The sequence below is a fragment of the Oncorhynchus masou genome, chromosome 2 (assembly GCF_036934945.1).
Source record: "Oncorhynchus masou masou isolate Uvic2021 chromosome 2, UVic_Omas_1.1, whole genome shotgun sequence".
NCBI lineage: Eukaryota > Metazoa > Chordata > Actinopteri > Salmoniformes > Salmonidae > Oncorhynchus > Oncorhynchus masou.
The window spans coordinates 29,303,204-29,327,517 of NC_088213.1; the positions used below are offsets into that span (position 1 = coordinate 29,303,204).

Genomic DNA, 24,314 nt, shown 5'->3' on the forward strand with positions numbered 1-24,314 from the left:
GTTATATTCTCCTACATTCAATTCACATTTTCACAAAATTCAGAGTGTTTCCTTTCAAATGATACCAAGAATATGCATATCCTTGCCTCTGGGCCTGAGCTACAGGCAGTTAAATTAGGGTATGTCTTTAGGCGGAAATTGAGAAGTGCCCCAAAGAGATTTTTAAGCCAGGTGAGGTCTCTGCATATGTGGAGGGTGCAGCAAAGAGCTATCTAAGGCATTTAGGGTGGGGCTGGGGCTCTATAGTGATATAAAACAATAATAAGTAACCTAAACAACAGTAGACAAGGCATATTGACATTAGGCAGAGGCTGAGTAACCGAGTGGTCATAGGGTCCAATGAGCAGCAATAGGTGAGTCGGGGCCATTCGGTAGTCTCTGCTACCCTAGGCGAGCTGGAGACACGGAGATTCAGAAAGCTAGCGGGCCGTGGCCAGCAGATGGATCTTCGGCGACATTGCAAAGGAAAAGCCTGTTGAAACCACCTTGAACGATTACGCCGGCAGACCAGTCGTGATGGATCGGCGAGGCTCTGTGTCGGCAATAAAGGGTCCAGGCCAATTGGCAAAAGAGTTATTGTAGCCCAATAAATAGCTGGTGGACCTTTTCGGCTAGCCTGGAGATGGGCCTAGCTCGAGGCTAGCTCAAGGATAACTGGTGCATGCTTCGGGACAGAGACGTTAGCCAGGAGTACCCACTCGGATTGCAGCTAGCTAGCTGCGATGATCCGGTGTAAAGGTCCAGAGCTTGCAATAGGAATCCGGAGATGTGGTTGAGAAAAAGCAGTCCGATTTGCTCTGACTTGATATCACGCTGTGCAGACTGGCAGGTATTTAACGAGCTGAGACTGGCTGGTGTCCGAGTTAACAGTGAAGACCACTAGCAGTGGCTAACTGACTACTAACTAGTAGCTAGTTAGCTGGCTAGCTTCTAATGGGGGTTCCGGTTCTAAAATATAAAATAGCAGATCTGTACCACATTGGGTGAGGCGGATTGCAGGAGAGTATATTCAGTCCTTAGATGAAAGTGATATTAAAATGTATACTAAATATATACGAAAAAATGTGAAAAACTATTATTTACACGGGACAAGACAAAACAGACATCCGACTGCATCTTGGAAATTTTTGATGTGGTGATGATGATTAATTCTCTCCCAAGCCTTTGTCTTGTACATGTGTCATTCAGCTTTGTTTGTCTCACTGTGCCTCTCAGCTCCTTATAACAGTAAAATGACCCTAATAACTCTCTCCCTTTCTTTCCTCCCTCTCTCCCTGTTTACCCCCCTTCCTGCATTCTGTAGATGTGTCAGTGAGCCTGCTGTCCCTGGTGGTGACAGCCTGTGGCCTGGCCCTGTTCGGGGTCTCAATCTTCGTCTCCTGGAAGCTCTGCTGGATCCCATGGAGGGAGCGTGGCCCCTCCCCCAGCATCAAGGCACCCACCCATGGGCACCACGATTCCCCCATGGCACCTTTACAACCCTACGTCCCAGCCAGGGAGCCAGTCTACACGGCTGTCGACCCCCCCGTCCCCGCCCTCGACCGCCGTGAGTCACATCGCTGCTCCATTGTCCCTGTGGCATCTGGGACAGTGACGGGGCCGGTGACCCCCGTATCACCGCCCCCCATAGCGGCGATCATTCCCATCCCAGAGGCGGCCATGAAGATTAGCCACACATCTCCAGACATCCCCCTGGAGTCCCAGAGTAAAGGCCGCGAGAACGGGGTCCACACCAACCCTCGTACGCAGAGGCAGACCACTGAGCCCTCACCCTACGTCCGGTCAATGTCTATACACACAGAGATTGGGTGAGTACTATATCACAGTCCTCTACTATGATGAAGTCGCTATGTACTGTGCTTGCATACTGTAGTACTTACTTTACCAAGCTCCCTTACAATAAGACTGCTGCTAATAATGCTACTTTGCTTTCATAATACATAGTATTTAATTAGTTCACCACAATGGTTATCACAGTAGGAGTAAAGTTTTCAATACAGTACACCGCCAGTCCATGAGTACCACAGTCCACCAGGATTGGGGTTGATTCCACAAATTTATTATAAATTCAATTAAATTAAAGCCAAATTCCAGGTCAATCTTTCAATTCAGATATAATTCCATTCCTCTGAATTCCAATGTTATGCTTAAATTCCAAGAATTCCACAAATTCAAATTCAAATTCAATTCCTTCAGGCCTTCAGGCTGATCATGTCACCTTTCAGACAGCCTAGCTATACTGGAAATATAGGATTACAGGTTCAAATTATTACAAATAAAATCTACAGTAAATTTGTTATACTATTTGTGTTCAGTCCTTTGACTGGGTAATGTAAAAATATTGAATTCCAATTAAATTCGAAAGATTACATTTTTTTTACAATTGCAATTCCATTCAATTAAACAAGTACAGTCTAATTCCAATTCCATAACTTGAAGATTTTTTTATATTTCAATGTAATTCAATGTCAATTCTCCACCATGAGTGAATTTATTAATTTAATTGGAATTTCTAGTTAAATTAGAATTTACCCCAACTGTACAAATATTTATACTGTCCTTCTGAGGTAAAGACATCATAATTGTTCGCAACTTTGGTTTGCACAATATTTTCCATGAGTAAAATACACCCTGAGAGACCATTCATTAATTTGAAAAAATGTCTCCAGATTCTTAATTTCACTTTCAGAACATTGTAAACTTCATCCACACTTAGGTAGAAACCATGACTCACTCCGAAACTGCAATCTGGGAGGTATTCCATTGATATTCCCATAGACAGCGATTTCAATGAGTGGTGAGCTCAAAAAAAGAAAATCTGCATGGATTCTCCTCAGGATTTTGCCTGCCATATCAGTTCTGTTATACTCACAGACATTATTGTAACAGTTTTGGAAACTGTAGAGTGTTTTCTATCCAATACTACCAATTTGATGCATATCCTAGTACCAGGCAGTTTACTTTGGGCACCTCAGTCATCCAAACGTCCGAATACTGCCCCTATCCCGAAGAAGTTAAAGCCCTGTGTGACACAAAAGAGGCAGTTGGGAAGTTCTAGCATTAACCAGGTTTAGAACATTGAACAGAAGCTCAGACATAGCAACCCAGCAGCTGTAGGGCAGCTATCCCACGAGTCTTGTGGAGTCATGTCCTCTACAGAAAACAATGTTCTGTGAGTAATTCTAACCCCAGACACTCTTTGTATCAATGAGTTTCTCTTTAGCTGTTAGTAATTTGTTTGTGTTTGAAGGAAAGTCTATCCACTGCTCAGCATGTAACACTTACCCACAACTCATCCCTCTTGAAAAACTGAGTAGAGAGAATTTGTTATTTTTGTCAATTGTTGCTTGAGCCGTAATGTTCATATTTACAGAAATCCTTCATCTATATTATTCAGGTACTCTATTGTTGTATCAAATACACATTTTCTGTCTCTCTGTGTATCTCCTCTCACCTATGCTGACGATGGTAATGTGTCTCTTTCTGTCTGTCCTCTGCACAGGTCTAACTCAATTCGTAGATTATCCGTAAACAGGTCCAACCCGGACTTTAACGTGGCCCAGTTCCAGAGACAGGACTCTCTGACTGGGATGGGCCTGGGTCTGGGCCGTCTCAAACCAGAGCTTTACAAGCAGCGCTCCCTGGAAGGGGATGAGGGGGGCCGGCGGGGCGGAGGCTGTGGACGCCTACACTTCATTCTCAAGTTCGACTGTGACTTGGAGCAACTAATCGTCAAGATCCACAAGGCGCAGGATCTCCCCGCGAAGGATTTATTGGGCACCTCGGACCCCTACGTCAAGATCTACCTACTACCGGACCGGCAGACCAAGCACCAGACCAAGGTTCACCGCAAGACACTCAACCCCGTGTTCGATGAAGTATTCCTGTTCCCCGTGGAGTACGCTGAGCTGCCGACGCGCAAGCTGCACTTCAGTGTCTACGACTTTGATCGCTTCTCGCGCCACGATATCATCGGCCAGGTGGTGGTGGACAACTTCCTGGATCTGGTGGACTTCCCTGCAGAGACAAAGCTTTGCCGGGACATCCAGTACGTCTCCACGGTCAGTCAACTCATCCTGTTTGATCACTTCCCGTTTCTGGCTTTTAGGGGAATGTTTGTTCTGCTTAAACCCTGTTAGATTTATTAAGATAAATGGTAAATTATACCTATTGCAGGATATTAATTTCAGATTAGCCATTTTTACAGTACTGTCCTCTGGTTGAATGCCTCATATACATTTTTTTCAAGATGAGCCACAGTAAGCTGTCAGTGAGTCGCTTCATCTGAAATAGAGACAATAAGCTTTATTTTTGGCTGGCGTTTTTTGGCTGGCGTTTTGGCTGGCGTTCTAGTGTCAAACCTGCGTTAGTTTGCAATTTTGTCATGTAAACACTGGAGCACTGGCATTTTCCAGCCCTAACGCCGGGTTCGGCAATTTACCTGTCTTATACCAGCTCACTTGTGCTCCGATGAGAGGAGTGGAAATATTTTAGGTGTGTCCTTAAAAACATGATACAAAGTGCTCATTTCAGGCTGCACTGGTAGAGATATGTAAGACCAACCAAACGCTGGTTTTAGCATTAACGCAGTTGGTTATGGCATGAATTTTGACAGCAGAAACGCAGCCTATCCAGCCGTGACAGACAAGAGTAACCTAATGTGCTTTTGGTGCCTGCATATACTTCGTATTTAGAAACAGAAAAAAAACATTAATATATATATATATATTTGTTTCATTTTATTTGGTTAGAAACCAAACATAATATGTTCAAAACCCAGGCCCTCCCTTAGGATAAGGTTCAACAGCAATATGTGTCTTTTATATCCTGGAGATTTTGCATTGATTTATTGTTGTTGTTTAAAAAAAATGATTGCTGGTTTTTCGTTTCATTTTATTACAACCAATCTTATTAGAATGATTCACCTGCATGGTTTAATGGTTACAATGTCCGTGGCGCGCCTGCAATGCAACTTCTGGAGATGTGTGAATGGGACCTGATCTGTAAGATGGTTCCGATTATGTTCATAAAACATATACTGCTCCCAAATCGGCCTAACAGTGAATGGACATTCTCCCTTTCTCTTTATATTGAATCTTTGTCCAGCTACTGTGAAAAGTTCCGATGTTCCGTAAAACCCTCCATAGTCTGCATTGTTTTAATATTATATGGCCATGGGGAGAAATGATGGTGCCTGTAAGTGTGACATTGTCACGGCTTCTATGAGTAGTGGGTGGAGAAGTCAGGCGCAGAGAGCAGGGTAGTTCACAAGATGTGGATTTTTATTTTCCAAAAACCGGTCACGCCACACACACAAGGGCGTGTCAAGACCCAGTCCAAACAACAGGACAAAACTGACAGGAAAAATAAATACCACAAAATAATCACACACCATAAACAGAAAAACAAGCCCGCACAGGCCGGCGGGCCTACTGGGTTTAAATAGCCCACAATCGAACCTAAACACGGAACAGGTGCAACTAATCAGACATAACTAAATGAAACAGAAAAGGGGATCGGTGGAAGCTAGTAGGCCGGCGACGATGACCGCTGAGCGCCGCCCGAACAGAAGGAGGCACCATCTTCGGCGGGATTCGTGACAGACATAGCCTATTTAAAACAAGTTGTTATTTCGTTTTGTTTAGAATTTGATTATAATTTGTATTTTTATTTTTAGGCCTTATCAAAAATGCATTTAATCTTGCTTATTGACAAAATGGAATATCCCTGCTTAGCCATAATGCAATTTACAGTAAACCTAGACCCTAGATAATTGTGAATGCTTTTGAAGCAATTACTTAGAACAATGTGGACTGCATATGGGTTCAGGTTAATGTGTTTAGCAAAGATAGGTCTACATTTGTTATTTAGTTTCTCGTATCCAAGCTATAACAGACTAACATTGGAATTGGAGTTGATTCCAAGGCAAGTGATAGTAATTGTGATAGTGATCACAGCAAAAATATTTTGGACACACAACTGAACCTATAGCGCTACCGAATGCACTTAGATTTGCCATTGTGTTAGGTTTGTTAAAATTGAGCCCAATGTGTTTCATTTGTGGGAGAAAGAAGTCGGCAGGAGACATCTGATAGTGAAGACCTACCCAAGAAAGAGTGTCTTAACGTGGAGAAAACAGAAATGACTGCTAGCCAGCTCACTGAGCTGACAGTTGGGGAGGAATTAGAGGAGGTAGCTGGTGTGTGGTGCGAATGGATGTCCACTTTTACAAAGAGGATTTCATAAATTAGAGCCCAATGTGTTTCATCTGTCAAAGGAAAATAGGCGTCATTAACCCACATATCTAATTTCAGTTAGCCTACCCTTCATTATGTTTCTTCTCAGATGTTGCCTGCGCATACTGTATGTGACTGGTTACAGGATCCTAGGCATTTGACGCTCGTTCCTACTTCAAAAGGGAGCCGTTTGAAAAACAATGGCATGTAGGGAGAAATACAGGATTCTTCCAGGCTAGCCATGATTGGCTGAGATAGTGGAGGGGCTGGAAATGTCAAGAGATGAGGCCTTATCGTTGTGTCACATCACAAGCTTCTGTGATCACAAGCTTCTGTAAAAAAATAATGGATGTTCCCCTGGTCAGTAAATAGATAATCTTTCCTACCATAGAGTTTTGGAACAATATAGGTTTGGACAACTGCAAAAGTGTTGCTAAAGCTCTCAACAACATTACTGCCCTGAATTTCGCTGGTGCTATCGATAAATTTCAGTGGCAGAAGGTTGTGAGAGACTACTTTCTGGAGGACAATGCCATGCTGACTCCCAGGTGTTACATTTGAATTCTTAAAGAGATGGGTGAGGCTAAGGCTTAAGAGGGTGTGAATGATGCGGAATAGCCATAAACAAAGAGGAGCTCACAAGCAAATGTTAAAATCACATCAAAAACTTTGAAGTGCTTTTCTCAAAAGTGGGTAAACAAGTATATCAACTTTCATAGCAGCATTACTTTCCCATGACTTTCTCCAATTGCGGTGTGTGATACACCATTTTGAAGCTCCAAGTCTGTACTGTTATAAACTGTATAAAATAAAAGTTTTATTGAAAAATTACAATAAGCCTAGGATCGTGTTGCCAGTCACATATAGTAGACTATCTATGGTAATGTGCAAGGTAATGATGGAGTATATGTTCCCGGGCTGTGCACAGAACAGACCTTTGGTGGGGCATGTGCTCAAACTGAAAAAATGCCCCCCCCCCCTAACAAAAAACAAAACATGTACCGCAATGATCTGCCACACTCACAGTGGCAGAAAGGAAGGGAGGGGACTTTTTTTCAAGTTTCTTAAGTTTATGAGAAATTATCTAATTTGGATAGGCAGTTGATTTTACATTTACATTTACATTTAAGTCATTTAGCAGACGCACTTATCCAGAGCGACTTACAAATTGGTGAATTCACCTTCTGACATCCAGTGGAACAGCCACTTTACAATAGTGCATCTAAATCATTAAGGGGGGGGGTGGTGAGAAGGATTACTTATCCTATCCTAGGTATTCCTTGAAGAGGTGGGGTTTCAGGTGTCTCCGGAAGGTGGTGATTGACTCCGCTGTCCTGGCGTCGTGAGGGAGTTTGTTCCACCATTGGGGGGCCAGAGCAGCGAACAGTTTTGACTGGGCTGAGCGGGAACTGTTCTTCCTCAATGGTAGGGAGGCGAGCAGGCCAGAGGTGGATGAACGCAGTGCCCTTGCTTGGGTGTAGGGCCTGATCAGAGCCTGGAGGTACTGCGGTGCCGTTCCCCTCACAGCTCCGTAGGCAAGCACCATGGTCTTGTAGCGGATGCGAGCTTCAACTGGAAGCCAGTGGAGAGAGCGGAGGAGCGGGGTGACGTGAGAGAACTTGGGAAGGTTGAACACCAGACGGGCTGCGGCGTTCTGGATGAGTTGTAGGGGTTTAATGGCACAGGCAGGGAGCCCAGCCAACAGCGAGTTGCAGTAATCCAGACGGGAGATGACAAGTGCCTGGATTAAGACCTGCGCCGCTTCCTGTGTGAGGCAGGGTCGTACTCTGCGGATGTTGTAGAGCATGAACCTACAGGAACGGGCCACCGCCATGATGTTGGTTGAGAACGACAGGGTGTTGTCCAGGATCACGCCAAGGTTCTTAGCGCTCTGGGAGGAGGACACAATGGAGTTGTCAACCGTGATGGCGAGATCATGGAACGGGCAGTCCTTCCCGGGAGGAAGAGCAGCTCCGTCTTGCCGAGGTTCAGCTTGAGGTGGTGATCCGTCATCCACACTGATATGTCTGCCAGACATGCAGAGATGCGATTCGCCACCTGGTCATCAGAAGGGGAAAGGAGAAGATTAATTGTGTGTCGTCTGCATAGCAATGATAGGAGAGACCATGTGAGGTTATGACAGAGCCAAGTGACTTGGTGTATAGCGAGAATAGGAGAGGGCCTAGAACAGAGCCCTGGGGACACCAGTGGTGAGAGCGCGTGGCGAGGAGACAGATTCTCGCCACGCCACCTGGTAGGAGCGACCTGTCAGGTAGGACGCAATCCAAGCGTGGGCCGCGCCGGGAGATGCCCAACTCGGAGAGGGTGGAGAGGAGGATCTGATGGTTCACAGTATCGAAGGCAGCCGATAGGTCTAGAAGGATGAGAGCAGAGGAGAGAGAGTTAGCTTTAGCAGTGCGGAGCGCCTCCGTGATACAGAGAAGAGCAGTCTCAGTTGAATGACTAGTCTTGAAACCTGACTGATTTGGATCAAGAAGGTCATTCTGAGAGAGATAGCGGGAGAGCTGGCCAAGGACGGCACGTTCAAGAGTTTTGGAGAGAAAAGAAAGAAGGGATACTGGTCTGTAGTTGTTGACATCGGAGGGATCGAGTGTAGGTTTTTCAGAAGGGGTGCAACTCTCGCTCTCTTGAAGACGGAAGGGACGTAGCCAGCGGTCAGGGATGAGTTGATGAGCGAGGTGAGGTAGGGAGAAGGTCCCCGGAAATGGTCTGGAGGAGAGAGGAGGGGATAGGGTCGAGCGGGCAGGTTGTTGGGTGGCCGGCCGTCACAAGAAGCGAGATTTCATCTGGAGAGAGAGGGGAGAAAGAGGTCAGAGCACAGGGTAGGGCAGTGTGAGCAGAACCAGCGGTGTCGTTTGACTTAGCAAACGAGGATCGGATGTCGTCGACCTTCTTTTCAAAATGGTTGACGAAGTCATCTGCAGAGAGGGAGGAGGGGGGGGGGGGAGGAGGATTCAGGAGGGAGGCGAAGGTGGCAAAGAGCTTCCTAGGGTTAGAGGCAGATGCTTGGAATTTAGAGTGGTAGAAAGTGGCTTTAGCAGCAGAGACAGAGGAGGAAAATGTAGAGAGGAGGGAGTGAAAGGATGCCAGGTCCGCAGGGAGGCGAGTTTTCCTCCATTTCCGCTCGGCTGCCCGGAGCTCTGTTCTGTGAGCTCGCAATGAGTCATCGAGCCACGGAGCGGGAGGGGAGGACCGAGCCGGCCTGGAGGATAGGGGACATGGAGAGTCAAAGGATGCAGAAAGGGAAGAGAGGAGGGTTGAGGAGGCAGAGTCAGGAGAAAGGTTGGAGAAGGTATGAGCAGAGGGAAGAGATGATAGGATGGAAGAGGAAAGAGTAGCGGGGGAGAGAGAGCGAAGGTTGGGACGGCGCGATACCATCCGAGTAGGGGCAGTGTGGGAAGTGTTGGATGAGAGCGAGAGGGAAAAGGATACAAGGTAGTGGTCGGAGACTTGGAGGGGAGTTGCAGTGAGGTTAAAGAACAGCATCTAGTAAAGATGAGGTCGAGCGTATTGCCTGCCTTGTGAGTAGGGGGAAGGTGAGAGGGTGAGGTCAAAGAGGAGAGGAGTGGAAAGAAGGAGGCAGAGAGGAATGAGTCAAAGGTAGACGTGGGGAGGTTAAAGTCGCCCAGGACTGTGAGAGGTGAGCCGTCCTCAGGAAAGGAGCTTATCAAGGCATCAAGCTCATTGATGAACTCTCCGAGGAACCTGGAGGGCGATAAATGATAAGAATGTTAAGCTTGAAAGGGCTGGTAACTGTGACAGCATGGAATTCAAAGGAGGCGATAGATAGATGGGTAAGGGGAGGAGAGAGAATGACCACTTGGGAGAGATGAGGATCCCGGTGCCACCACCCCGCTGACCAGAAGCTCTCGGGGTGTGCGAGAACACGTGGGCGGACGAAGAGGGAGCAGTAGGAGTAGCAGTGTTATCTGTGGTGATCCATGTTTCCGTCAGTGCCAGGAAGTCGAGGGACTGGAGGGAGGCATAGGCTGAGATGAACTCTGCCTTGTTGGCAGATCGGCAGTTCCAGAGGCTACCGGAGACCAGGAACTCCACGTGGGTCGTGCGCGCTGGGACCACCAGATTAGGGTGGCCGCGGCCCTCGCGGTGTGGGAGCGTTTGTATGGTCTGTGCAGAGAGGAGAGAACAGGGATAGATAGACACATAGTTAACAGGGTACAGAAGAGGCTACGCTAATGCAAAGGAGATTGGAATGACAAGTGGACTACACGTCTCGAATGTTCAGAAAGTTAAGCTTACGTAGCAAGAATCTTATTGACTAAAATGATTGAAATGATACAGTACTGCTGGAGTAGGCTATTATTTACAGTTACAATTGTATTTTTATTTAACCTTCATTTAACTAGGCAAGTCAGTTAATAAGCACAAGTTCTTATTTACAATGACTGCTTGGGCAAACCCTAACCCGGACCACGCTAGGCCAATTCTGCACTGCCCTATGGGACTCCCAATCACAGCCAGTTGTGATACAGCCAGGAATCGAACCAGGGTCTGTAGTGAAGCCTCTAGCACTGCAATACAGTGCCTTAGACCGGTGCGCCACATGGGAGAAGAGAATAGGAAAAGAGACAAAAAATAAAAAGTAATTTGTTTAAAAAAACACCACCAAAATGGGCAGGTGCCCCAGCACCCCTAGTGCTCTAACTATCTCATCTCTCAGTAGTGAAGCATTGTATCCTTCAGGAAGATAACTCATAATCACTTTCTCTGCATTGTTCCATCAAAGTGGATCCTTCACGCCATCTCAGCTCCTTTCCACCAGGTCCTAACCTCAGTCAGCAGAGCTAAATGGGACCATGGTGATGATGCCTGAGGTCATCAGGAATGAGTGCTCATCACAGTGCCATGCAAATTAGACAACTGACAGCACTGTGTGTGTTTGTGTGATGTAAAAATCAGTGTGTGTGTGTGTGTGTGTGTATGTGTGTGTGTATGTGCATGTGCATGTGTATGTGTGTGTGTGTGTGTGTGTGTGTGTGTGTGTGTGTGTGTGTGCATGTGTGTGTGTGAGTGTAAAAATACACTACCATTAAAAGCAGCCAGGCATATGTGGGAACTCCTTCAAGACTGTTGGAATTGCATTACAGGTTAAGCTGGTTGAGAGAATGCCAAGAGTGTGCAAAGCTGTCATTAAGTTAAAGGGTGGCTACTTTGAAGAATTTCAAATATAAAATATATTTTGATTTGTTTAACCTCTTGAAACTCCCCATCCCGGATCCGGGATTGTGACTAAGCCTCAGGCTCATTAGCATAACGCAACGTTAACGATTTCTGAAAATCGCAAATAAAATTAAAATAATGCGTTTGCTCTCAAGCTTAGCCTTTTCTTAACAACACTGTCATCTCAGATTTTCAAAATATGCTTTTGAACCATAGAAATTGACTAATTTGTGTAAGAGTATGCAAAGCTAGCATAGCATTTTGTGTAGCATGTAGCACGCAACATTTTCACAAAAGCCAGATAACCAAATAAATAAAATCATTTACCTTTGAAGAGCTTCTGATGTTTTCAATGAGGAGACTCCCAGCCACATACCAAATGCGCAGTGTTTCCTGAAAGCGTCTGTGTGTAGGAGAAATCGTTCCGTTTTCTACATTGCGCCTGGCTACCGAAACAAACCGAAAATGCAGTCACCTACAACGTGAAACTTTTCCGGATTAACTACATAATATCGGAAACATGGCAAACGTTGTTTGGAATCAATCCTCAAGGTGTTTTTTCACATATCTCTTCATTGACATGCAGTTCATGGAAGCTTGCTTCTCTCTGTGCCCCATGGAAAAATACTGGCAGGTGACTTTTGCGCACCAATTTCGGCGCAGGACACCGGGCGGACACGTGGTAAATGTGGTCTCTTATGGTCAATCTTCCAACGATCTGCCTACAAATACGTCACAATGCTGCAGACACCTTGGGAAACGACAGAAAGGGCAGACTCATTCCTCTTGCGTTCACAGCCATATAAGGAGATCATGAAAGACAGAGCCTCAAAAATCCTTGTCATTTCCTGGATGCCAAGTCATCTTGGTTTTGCCTGAAGCTCACGTTAAAGGGCACGCACAGAGAAGATATTTGTATTTCTGGACACGTCAGAGTGTTTTCTTTCGAACAGTAGCAATTATATGCATAGTCGAGCATCTTTTTGTGACAAAATATCTTGTTTAAAACGGGAACGTTTTTCTTCCAAAAATGAAATAGCGCCACCATAAGTGTAAGAGGTTAACAGCGCCTTTCTCAGTGTGTGAGTGTGTGAGCTACAGTAGCTGTGATGTGTCCATTGATCCTGTCTGTGTTTTTCATGTCACATGGAACTGGCATTTATCAGAGCTCTGCCCTCCCATTGATTATGAAATATGATTCATATTATTCCAGGGAGGTCAGTGCTGAATCAATGAGGCGTAGCTGATGAAGAGAACACCCTCACACACACTGATATATGATGACATTTGTCACAGAGGATTTAACACCCACTCAGAGCATTCCTGTACACACAGGTTTGCGATACAGTCACAGAGCAAGAACAGCATGCAAATGTTGAGTTATGAATAATTCATGAGCTGGTTATTCTGTCCTCTGTGTTGGGGTTCAGGTGATTCTGTACCTTAAATAGTGATACAAGTATTTGTAGTTTGTCTGAACAGCAACCATTTTGACTTTCATGAGTTTGGAACCCAGGTGACCTGACCATTATTCCTTCAGGATGACTGTGTTAGAGCCCTGTGCCCTCTTGCCTGGAGAATAATAAGGATAGCTAATGACCTGTCTTTCCCTTCAACCCATATCAATGGAACTCAAAGACACTTAGACCAGGGGTGGTCAATCCTACTCTGTCCCTGGCTGTAGACTTTTGTTCCAGCCAATGTCGCTAGTTCCATAGTGTAAGTCAAGGCTGGCCAGCCCTACTCCTGCGAAGCTATATAGAGGGTGAGCAGACTTTATTTCCAGCGCTGATTCAACCAATGCCCTGCTGAGTGGTAGAATCCTGTGTTAGTGCTGGGCTACATTCAAATAGGGATTTGTTTTATTGCGGCCCTTGGATTTTGGATGTAAAGGTTGGGCCTCAGAGTGTACTCAGTGGTAATTATCTGATTGCAGGCCCTCTGCTGCCTTGTTAACATCAGCCGTCCTCTCCTCTCCCCTCTCCTACTCTGCTTTCTCTCTTCACTGCTCTCCTCTCCTCTCCCCTCTCCTACTCTGCTCTCTCTCTTCACTGCTCTCCTCTCCTCTCCCCTCTCCTACTCCGCTCTCTATCTTCACTGCTCTCCTCTCCTTTCTCCTTCTTTGCTCTCTATCTTCACTGCTCTTCTCTCCTTTCTCCTACTCTGCTCTCTCTTCACTGCTCCACTTTCCTCTCCCCTCTCCTCCTCTCTCTTTTCACTGCTCTACTTTCCTCTCCTCCTCTCTCTCTCTTCACTGCTCTACTTTCCTCTCCCCTCTCCTCCTCTCTCTTTTCACTGCTCTACTTTCCTCTCCTCCTCTGCTCTCTCTTCACTGCTCTACTTTCCTCTCCTCCTCTGCTCTCTCTTCACTGCTCTACTTTCCTCTCCTCCTCTGCTCTCTCTTCACTGCTCTACTTTCCTCTCCTCCTCTCTCTTTTCACTGCTCTACTTTCCTCTCCTCCTCTGCTCTCTCTTCACTGCTCTACTTTCCTCTCCTCCTCTGCTCTCTCTTCACTGCTCTACTTACCTCTCCTCCTCTGCTCTCTTTTCACTGCTCTACTTTCCTCTCCTCCTCTGCTCTCTTTTCACTGCTCTACTTTCCTCTCCTCCTCTGCTCTCTCTTCACTGCTCTACTTTCCTCTCCTCCTCTCTATTTTCACTGCTATACTTTCCTCTCCTCCTCTGCTCTCTCTCTTCACTGCTCTACTTTCTTCTCCCCTCTCCTCCTCTCTCTTTTCACTGCTTTACTTTCCTTTCCCCTCTGCTCTCTTCACTGCTCTACTTTCCTCTCCTCCTCTGCTCTCTCTTCACTGCTCTACTTTCCTCTCCTCCTCTGCTCTCTCTTCACTGCTCTACTTTCCTCTCCCCTCTCCTCCTCTCTCTTTTCACTGCTCTACTTTCCTCTCCTCCTCTCTCTCTCTTCACTGCTCTACTTTCCTCTCCCTCTCCTCCTCTCTCTTTTCACTGCTCTACTTTCCTCTCCTCCTCTGTTCTCTCTTCACTGCTCTACTTTCCTCTCCTCTCTCCTCCTCTGCTCTTTTTCACTGCTCTACTTTCCTCTCCTCCTCTCTCTCTTTTCACTGCTCTACTTTCCTCTCCTCTCTCCTCCTCTCTCTCTTCACTGCTCTACTTTCCTCTCCTCCTCTGCTCTCTCTTCACTGCTCTACTTTCCTCTCCTCCTCTGCTCTCTTTTCACTGCTCTACTTTCCTCTCCTCCTCTGCTCTACTTTCCTCTCCTCCTCTGCTCTCTCTTCACTGCTCTACTTTCCTCTCCCCTCTCCTCCTCTCTCTTTTCACTGCTCTACTTTCCTCTCCTCCTCTGCTCTCTCTTCACTGCTCTACTTTCCTCTCCTCCTCTGCTCTCTCTTCACTGCTCTACTTTCCTCTCCTCTCTATTTTCACTGCTCCCCTCCCTCCTCTGCTCTCTCTTCACTGCTCTACTTTCTTCTCCCCTCTCCTCCTCTCTCTTTTCACTGCTTTACTTTCCTTTCCCCTCTCCTCCTCTGCTCTCTCTCTTCACTGCTCTATTCTCCTCTCCCCTCTCCTCCTCTCTCTCTCTCTCTTCAATGCTCTATTCTCCTCTCCCCTCCCCTCCTCTCTCTTTTCACTGCTCTACTTTCCTCTCCTCCTCTGCTCTCTCTCTTCACTGCTCTACTTTCCTCTCCCCTCTCCTCCTCTCTCTTTTCACTGCTCTACTTTCCTCTCCTCCTCTGTTCTCTCTTCACTGCTTTACTTTCCTTTCCCCTCTCCTCCTCTGCTCTCTCTCTTCACTGCTCTATTCTCCTCTCCCCTCTCCTCCTCTCTCTCTCTCTTCAATGCTCTATTCTCCTCTCCCCTCTCCTCCTCTGCTCTCTATCTTCACTGCTCTATTCTCCTCTCCCCTCTCCTCCTCTCTCTCTCTCTTCACTGCTCTATTCTCCTCTCCCCTCCTCCTCTCTCTCTCTCTTCACTGCTCTATTCTCCTCTCCCCTCATCCTCTGCCCTCTCTTCGCTGCTCTATTCTCCTCTCCCCTCCTCCTCTGCTCTCTCTTCACTGCTCTATTCTCCTCTCCCCTCCCCCTCTGCTCTCTCTTCACTGCTCTATTCCCCTCTCCCCTCTCCTCCTCTGCTCTCTCTCTTCACTGCTCTACCTTTCCTCCTCTGCTCTCTCTCTTCACTGCTCTATTCTCCTCTTCCCTCCCCTCTCCTCCTCCTCCTCTCTCTCTTCACTGCTCTATTCTCCTCTCCCCTCCTCTGCCCTCTCTTCACTGCTCTATTCTCCTCTCTCCTCTCCTCCTCCTCTCTCTCTCTTCACTGCTCTACTTTCCTCTCCTCCTCTGCTCTCTCTTCACTGCTCTATTCTCCTCTCCCCTCCTCCTCTGCCCTCTCTTCACTGCTCTATTCTCCTCTCCCCTCTCCTCCTCCTCTCTCTCTCTCTTCACTGCTCTATTCTCCTCTCCCCTCTCCTCCTCCTCTCTCTCTCTTCAATGCTCTATTCTCCTCTCCCCTCTCCTCCTCTGCTCTCTATCTTCACTGCTATATTCTCCTCTCCCCTCTCCTCCTCTCTCTCTCTCTTCACTGCTCTATTCTCCTCTCCCCTCCTCCTCTGCCCTCTCTTCACTGCTCTATTCTCCTCTCCCCTCATCCTCTGCCCTCTCTTCGCTGCTCTATTCTCCTCTCCCCTCCTCCTCTGCTCTCTCTTCACTGCTCTATTCTCCTCTCCCCTCCCCCTCTGCTCTCTCTTCACTGCTATATTCTCCTCTCCCCTCTCCTCCTCTGCTCTCTCTCTTCACTGCTCTACCTTCCTCTCCTCCTCTGCTCTCTCTCTTCACTGCTCTACCTTCCTCTCCTCCTCTGCTCTCTCTCTTCACTGCTCTATTCTCCTCTCCCCTCTCCTCCTCCTCTCTCTCTCTTCACTGCTCTATTCTCCTCTCCCCTCCTCCTCTGCCCTCTCTTCACTGCTCTATTCTCCTCTCCCCTCTCCTCCTCTGCTCTCTCTCTCTTCACGGCTCTACTTTCCTCTCCTCCTCTGCTCTCTCTCTTCACTGCTCTATTCTCCTCTCCCCTCTCCTCCTCTGCTCTCTCTCTTCACTGCTCTACTCTCCTCTTCCCCCCTCTGCCATCTTTTAGTCTCACATAATTGGTTGTCTAAGATATTGACCACATGTGCGTGTGTGTCTGACTGTCTCAATGGGGTTTAATTGGATGCTCTGTGACACAACTGAACCCTACCTCCATCCCCTCACCTCCTCTTCCCCCTCTCTCTCAACTCCTTCCTCCCCTCAGCTCTGCCTCCTCCGCCTCCACCTCACCTGTCTGGTAATCTGTTTTCTCTCTCTCTCTCTGGGTGATTACAGTGAGATGCCGCTGTACCCACCATCTCCGATGAGCTCTAATATAATCTGCATGCTAATGTTAGACTAAATAATAATATGAATACACTCTTAGAAAAAAATGGTTATACCTGGAACCAAATATTTTTTTACTAGGAGTGTACAGTGGGACACAATGAGGGTGGTAGTAGGCTGGGCAGAGATATAAAAGTATATAGTGGAGGACAGACTCAGTGTAGGTAGTACTTAATAAATGGCCATTCATATTGGGTCTTTGATAAGTTTAACTGGACTTTTAAATGTCTTTGCCACTTTGATCCAGCCATTATTTAGGAAGATTACCTAAATAATGTGCTAGGGAGGGGTTGTCTGGTAACATGGGTCATTAGCTCTGAGTGTATCTATATTTGGGAAGGACAAAAATATCGGTCTCAAGCTCAAGGTATTTCATTTAACCACAGGCACAAGATTGAGAGTAGTGGTATTCGGATGTGTGTGTGTGTGTGTGTGCGGGAGTGTGAGTGTGCATGCATATGACACGTGCTTCTGTGGATGTTTATGTTTGCATACAAATAGCAGGATGGAGGGCTTAATTTCAGAGTGAAATCTCGAAACTGAAATCTCGGCTGTTAGTGAGAGGGAGGCAGCTTTGACAGGTTGACATAGAGATGGTGATGGCATCCATTAATCACTAGAGCCTGTCTAGTGCTGGACTGGGCCTCCCACTAAGTCTGGAGCCCCAGCAACAACAGGGAGCAGCCCTAACCAAGACCATGAAATCATACATCCCTCATGACTAAGACCAGGAGTTTTCCTAACCATGTACCCTGACCAGGAAATACTCTGAGCCTAATTATAGCCTGTAAGTTATACATGTAAAGTTTTTGCTCTTTACATTTTATTTTCACAATGATATAACAATTGGATTGCAATAGTCTTGTTTGTGTTGAGATGTCTGTGGTTAGCATTCCTTAGCCTGAGGGCTTGAAGCTCTCTGGAACAGTTGAAAAGCCAAACCAAACCACAGGAGATCTGTCGAAGATGCTCTGTCAGAACAGTTCACAGACCCAGCCCAGTGAGATGACTTTCATAAGCAGGCACATGGCGCCAAACACAACAATTTGCTGCAAATGACAACCCGCTCATACAGAGTGTAGCTACAGTATATTATGTACATGTTAACCTCTCACTGTGTACTGTGACATGAATACACCTGCATATCGGAGGAGGTTGTTAGGGTCTTGAAGGGAAAACTGTCGTGGCTGATGAGGGGGCTTGAACCAGAGATCCTCCAGTTCTATAGAGATCCTCCAGTTCTATAGAGATCCTCCAGTTCTATGTAACGCATTACCTCCAAAGCTTTCATGTAGCCAGAGTCTGGACCCAGTGAAAAAGGTCAGAGCACACTTATATTAGCATATATCAGAAGAAAGAAAGAAACCCGACTACTCTCTAGTGTCCACCCAATATCTTCCCTCTCTCTGAACTACTAGTCAAGGGGAAAAGAGAAAAAACAAAAAAACAGAGTGAGATGAAGGGTGAGATGGTATGAAACAACCCTGCTGAAGTGTTACTGAGAAAGAGGGAGGAGTAGGTTTCGTAGAGCTGACAAGATCATTCATCTCTCCATTCTTTCACAACCTGAGGCAATCAGATCCACACGCTCACAGGCACACACACACACACTCATACACACACACACACGCACACGCACACGCACACACACACACACACACACACACACACTCATACACACATGAACGCATACACGAACACATACACAAAACCAACATCAGTTGAAGTATAATTGATTGTTTGGCCCGGGGGAGAGCAGCTCTGCTAGTCATAGAGGGGTGTTTGCTTATCTGCTGCAATATTGTCCGTTTGTCGTAATCATGGCACAGCATAGGCTTCTATTGATGGTGAATGCAGAGTCATTGTTATAAATGAAGCAGAGACAGCTTGCCTGTATAACTGGGTGCTATTTCATGTTTCTGTTCCTCTGCTCAGGGAAGATGCAGCACCAAGGAGGCAGCAGCATTGTTGCATTTGAATGATTTAGAGCTATGAGCACACAATAAGAAGACGTCTCTGACAAACACAGGATCCAGTACACTTGTTGTTTGTCTCTAGTGTGAAGGGCCTATACAGTTCAACGGAAGTGCAGCTGTATTCCGCATCTGTGCTGAGGCCATGACCATGGAAGACTCCTTGTATATGTAATTATGCGCTACTGAAACAAAGATGTATGACTGCACAACTGTAGGACTCATGTAGCTTCTCCTAGGCAGAGTAGTAGATTGTGTTACCTGAAACCATGGTGCCAGCATTTGGGGCTGTGAGGCGACGTGATGACCAGAGACTCAGAGGAGCACAGTCGTCACCTTCTCCTGCACCCGCTGTTGCCTCCTACACCTACTGCCCCCCCCCCGCACTCTTAAAATACTATATCCTACTGGTGAAGGCCCTTGGGGGGTCCCTGGATGCCTGGAACACGGATCTAGCCCTTCTCATCCTGCTTTCACCCCTGAGCAACCCGATAGGAAGACGATTGGGGAGAGGTGTGTAAATGTCACAGGACGCAGGGACCTCATCACGGAACACCGCAGGGGGTTCTGGGAGAAAACAACCCCCCCCCCATCAGGCATGGTAGACGGCAGAGAGAGACCTGCAGAACGCACTGCTATTAACAGCCTGAGGGTCATTCTGTTTGTGTTCACTAATCTAGTTTGGGAAGGAGAAAGTAACTGTAAAAAAAAGAAATGCACAGCTGCATGAGCATCAATCTGCCTTAGGAATGTCTAGAGGTATTCATTAGTAGGACTACATTACTATATAGTAGCAAAACATTTTGTGTTAAGTTTGGTAGCGTTTTATGAAACCTTTCATTGGGTTAATCAATTCAAATCTTGCATAGAAAGTTATTGCTCTCCCATTAAAATGTTCCAGTGGAATTGTCAGTGTGTCAGAGGAGATTTCACTACCTCTACAGAGTTATTTTCAGAACAGGGTGATAATTGAGCTGTTGCCTTTTACAGCCGAACAGAAGTCTTCTCTCTCGTATAGCATCAATGTTTATTATTGGAAATATGAGAGGGACTTTTCCAGACCAATGAAAGTCCTTGTAAAATCCCAAGGCACTGGTTTGAGCTTGATATGGTCAGAGCTTGTTGTGATAGTGTTCTATTCCATCCTTATTCTAATGATATTGGGGTAAGAACAATAAGGATCTTGTCCTTAACCGATCCTGACCGTATGTTGATTATTTTGAGATTATTTATTTAGTAGTTGATATAGTGGTGTTGTGTTTCCACCCTGCAGGAGACAGTTGTTGATATAGTGGTGTTGTGTTTCCACCCTGCAGGATACAGTTGTTGATATTGTTATGTTGTGCTTCCACCCTGGACACAGTGGTTGATACTGTGGTGTTGTATTGTGTTTCCACCCTGCAGAATAATGTGGTTGATATTGTGGTGTTGTATTGTGTTTCCACCCTGCAGGATAATGTGGTTGATATTGTGGTGTTGTATTGTGTTTCCACCCTTCAGTATAATGTGGTTGATATTGTGGTGTTGTATTGTGTTTCCACCCTGCAGGATAATGTGGTTGATATTGTGGTGTTGTATTGTGTTTCCACCCTTCAGTATAATGTGGTTGATATTGTGGTGTTGTATTGTGTTTCCACCCTGCAGGATAATGTGGTTGATATTGTGGTGTTGTATTGTGTTTCCACCCTGCAGGATAATGTGGTTTATATTGTGGTGTTGTATTGTGTTTCCACCCTGCAGGATAATGTGGTTGATATTGTGGTGTTGTATTGTGTTTCCACCCTTCAGGATAATGTGGTTGATATTGTGGTGTTGTATTGTGTTTCCATCCTGCAGGATAATCTGGTTGATATTGTGGTGTTGTATTGTGTTTCCACCCTGCAGGATAATGTGGTTGATATTGTGGTGTTGTATTGTGTTTCCACCCTGCAGGATAATGTGGTTGATATTGTGGTGTTGTATTGTGTTTCCACCCTGCATGATAATGTGGTGTTGTATTGTGTTTCCACCCTGCAGGATAATGTGGTTGATATTGTGGTGTTGTATTGTGTTTCCACCCTGGAGGATAATGTGGTTGATATTGTGGTGTTGTATTGTGTTTCCACCCTTCAGTATAATGTGGTTGATATTGTGGCCCTGTATTGTGTTTCCACCCTGCAGGATAATGTGGTTGATATTGTGGTGTTGTATTGTGTTTCCACCCTTCAGGATAATGTGGTTTATATTGTGGTGTTGTATTGTGTTTCCACCCTGCAGGATAATGTGGTTGATATTGTGGTGTTGTATTGTGTTTCCACCCTTCAGGATAATGTGGTTGATATTGTGGTGTTGTATTGTGTTTCCACCCTTCAGGATAATGTGGTTTATATTGTGGTGTTGTATTGTGTTTCCACCATGCAGGATAATGTGGTTGATATTGTGGCGCTGTATTGTGTTTCCACCCTGCAGGATAATGTGGTTGATATTGTGGTGTTGTATTGTGTTTCCACCCTTCAGGATAATGTGGTTTATATTGTGGTGTTGTATTGTGTTTCCACCCTGCAGGATAATGTGGTTGATATTGTGGTGTTGTATTGTGTTTCCACCCTTCAGTATAATGTGGTTGATATTGTGGTGTTGTATTGTGTTTCCACCCTGCAGGATAATGTGGTTGATATTGTGGTGTTGTATTGTGTTTCCACCCTTCAGGATAATGTGGTTTATATTGTGGTGTTGTATTGTGTTTCCACACTGCAGGATAATGTGGACCTGGGAGACCTGATGTTCTCTCTGTGCTACCTGCCCACCGCCGGCAGACTGACCATCACCATGATCAAGGCCAGGAACCTTAAGGCCATGGACATCACTGGGGCATCAGGTAGAAGTCAACACTACCTCACACCATAACAACACTACCACAAAAACGCATAATATCTCACTGTGTATTTCTATTCAGCACATCACTATAACACTGTGTGTTTCTATTCAATACTACCTAACATCAAAATATACTGTATACAACACAAATAGCACAGCAGACTCTGTCTCAGTCTCAATGTCTCAATGTCTCAGTCTCAATGTCTCAATGTCTCAGTTTGTCACTCTCTATGTCTCTATCTCTCTAGACCCGTATGTAAAGGTCTCTCTAATGTGTGACGGTCGGAGATTAAAAAAGAGGAAAACCTCAACTAAGAGGAACACTCTGAACCCCGTCTACAATGAAGCCATAGTCTTTGATGTCCCACCAGAGAACATTGACCAGATCGGCCTTATGATCGCAGTCATGGACTATGACCGGTGAGTAAATTTAACTCAGTGATCCAGTCATTTTTAACTCAGTGACTCAGTAGCTTTTAACTCAGTGACTCAGTAGCTTTTGAAATTGCTAGCTACTGCCCTCATTCAACACCATTTTGACTATGCTAGTACTTCCTGGTTTGGGGGCTTATCTAAGCTTATGAAGGGGAAGCTCCAGATAGCCCAGAATAAGTTGATCAGGGTGGTATTGAAGGTGAGTCCACATACTCACATAGGCAGGAGCTACTTTCAGGAACTAAAATGGCTGCCTGTTGAGGCTTGTGTGTCCCAGATTAGAATAGGTTTGGTTTACAGGAGTATTTATGGTCCTGTGCCCAGATATCTAACTGATTGATTTCCTCATGTTAGGGATGCACACAATCACAGCACCAGATCAGGTGTTGCTGATGTGTGCTTATACAGGTTCAGGAGTAATGCTGGGAAAGATACTTTCTTATGTACTGGAGCCTCAGAATGGAATGAGTTGCCTCTGCCCATAAAAACAACTTCCTCTCTGAGCAGCTTTAAACATAAAGTAAAAATATGTTTGATGTCTTCTGTGCCCATATGAATAACCCCTATGATGTAACTGGAATGATGTGTTCTTCTTCTAATAATTCCCAGACTTTATTGTGAAAAAAAAAAAAATCCTCAATGATTTTATTCATGTGCACGTATGGCTTTTTCAAGTTTTACGCGTGCTTGTTTTTTAAAATGGTTGAATGAATAAATTAAACTAAAAGCTAAACTCAGTGACTCAGTAGCTTTTAAATGAGTGACACAGTAGTTTTTAAATGGTGGTTCTTATGCAGTATATACCGTGTGCTACTTGTCAGTCTCCCAGGTTTCTTGTAGCGTGTAGATACCTACAGTCAAGACAATACTGATTCAGAATTGATGCGAGGCATATAAATGGTTAAAAAGCTTTCAATGCAGAAGGGAGTGAATTAGAGAAGGTTACATTACCCAGGAGCCTCCTATCTTGTGGGTAGCAGTCCAACATCTCCTTGTCTTTATCTTCCTTCTATTCTTTCTCTTATCAACTCTCATTTTAGTACCGCTATGTTTTTCTACCATGGAAAATGTATCATCATTACTGTGAAGGCAGACATATTCACATGATCACCTAGCTTTGAATGACTGTTCTGTCGCACCAATATTGAAAAGATACTCTCATTCTGTAGCATCATTTAGTTCTGTCACACCATTCATACAGACGCAATATGAATGTTCTTTCCTGAGATTTCACATCCCATCATACATTTTGTTTGATGCCCTATTTTTCGATGAATTCACACATTTTCAATGATTCATGTGATTCACTTTTAGATCCACACAGGGTTACTGTAATATTACCTTAATGTTCTGCCTAAAGTTAGGATTAAACTTGTAGGTTGATCTTACTACCCAAATAAACGTTAAGTTTAGGCCGAGACCGTACTCCTTCATCTCCAGTCCAAAGTCAGGAGTAATGAAGGCCTCTGTGTGTTTCTCTATCCAGTGTAGGCCATAATGAGGTCATCGGGGTGTGTAAAGTGGGCACCGATGCAGAGCGCCTGGGCCGAGACCACTGGAGCGAAATGCTGTCGTACCCACGAAAACCCATCGCCCACTGGCACCCGCTCATAGAGGTAAAGCCGGTGTTCGTGTGTGTGTGTGTGTCCACATATGTGTCTTGTTTCCAAGTGCAACATTTCCATGGTTTGCCTCAGCCTAAATAGGTTTGTATTGCATACTGTCAAAATGACTCAAATACCCGACATCTTTGAGCAGACTAGTTTGACCTATGTCTGGTGGTTTCAGACTTGAGACGGTAGTGTCGTTACCTGTCACAGGAACTCATTCATCAAAATTATCCTCCTCTTTTCTAAGGCCTCATTCTTCTCAATAATAAATACTCTAAGAGGCTCTCAACCTCTCTACCTCCATTGTTAAAAAATCCTCCATTGTTAAAAACAACCACAGCTGAGAATGCCAAGGCTGTCAGCGAGTAGGTGTATCTTGATGGCAGCAAGAAGCATGGCAACAAGTATACTGATTATTCTGAAGAAGAATCAAGGCCTTTCTACATCTCATGTTTACATTGCATTGGTATACAACGGTATACATAAAATAGCTGACATTAATTGGAAATATATAATAATACATCTATTATTATGGCGGATAGATTGAGTGGAGAGGAGTGTCGAGGAGTTGAAGGAGAGAGTGTGTGACCTGTGCACTCAGCCTTGCATAATGGC

The 24,314-nt window shown here is 45.4% G+C and overlaps 1 protein-coding gene across 1 annotated transcript in view; it reads left to right on the forward strand.

The window, feature by feature from the left end:
- LOC135558359 (synaptotagmin-9-like) overlaps positions 1-24,314 on the forward strand; it is a 41,777-nt gene that overhangs the window by 14,077 nt on the left and 3,386 nt on the right. Inside the window, exons 2-6 of the mRNA XM_064992109.1 lie at positions 1,304-1,808; positions 3,503-4,061; positions 21,535-21,655; positions 21,903-22,074; positions 23,576-23,705. Coding sequence (XP_064848181.1) covers positions 1,304-1,808; positions 3,503-4,061; positions 21,535-21,655; positions 21,903-22,074; positions 23,576-23,705 — 1,487 coding nt within the window. The remainder of the gene's footprint in view (positions 1-1,303; positions 1,809-3,502; positions 4,062-21,534; positions 21,656-21,902; positions 22,075-23,575; positions 23,706-24,314) is intronic.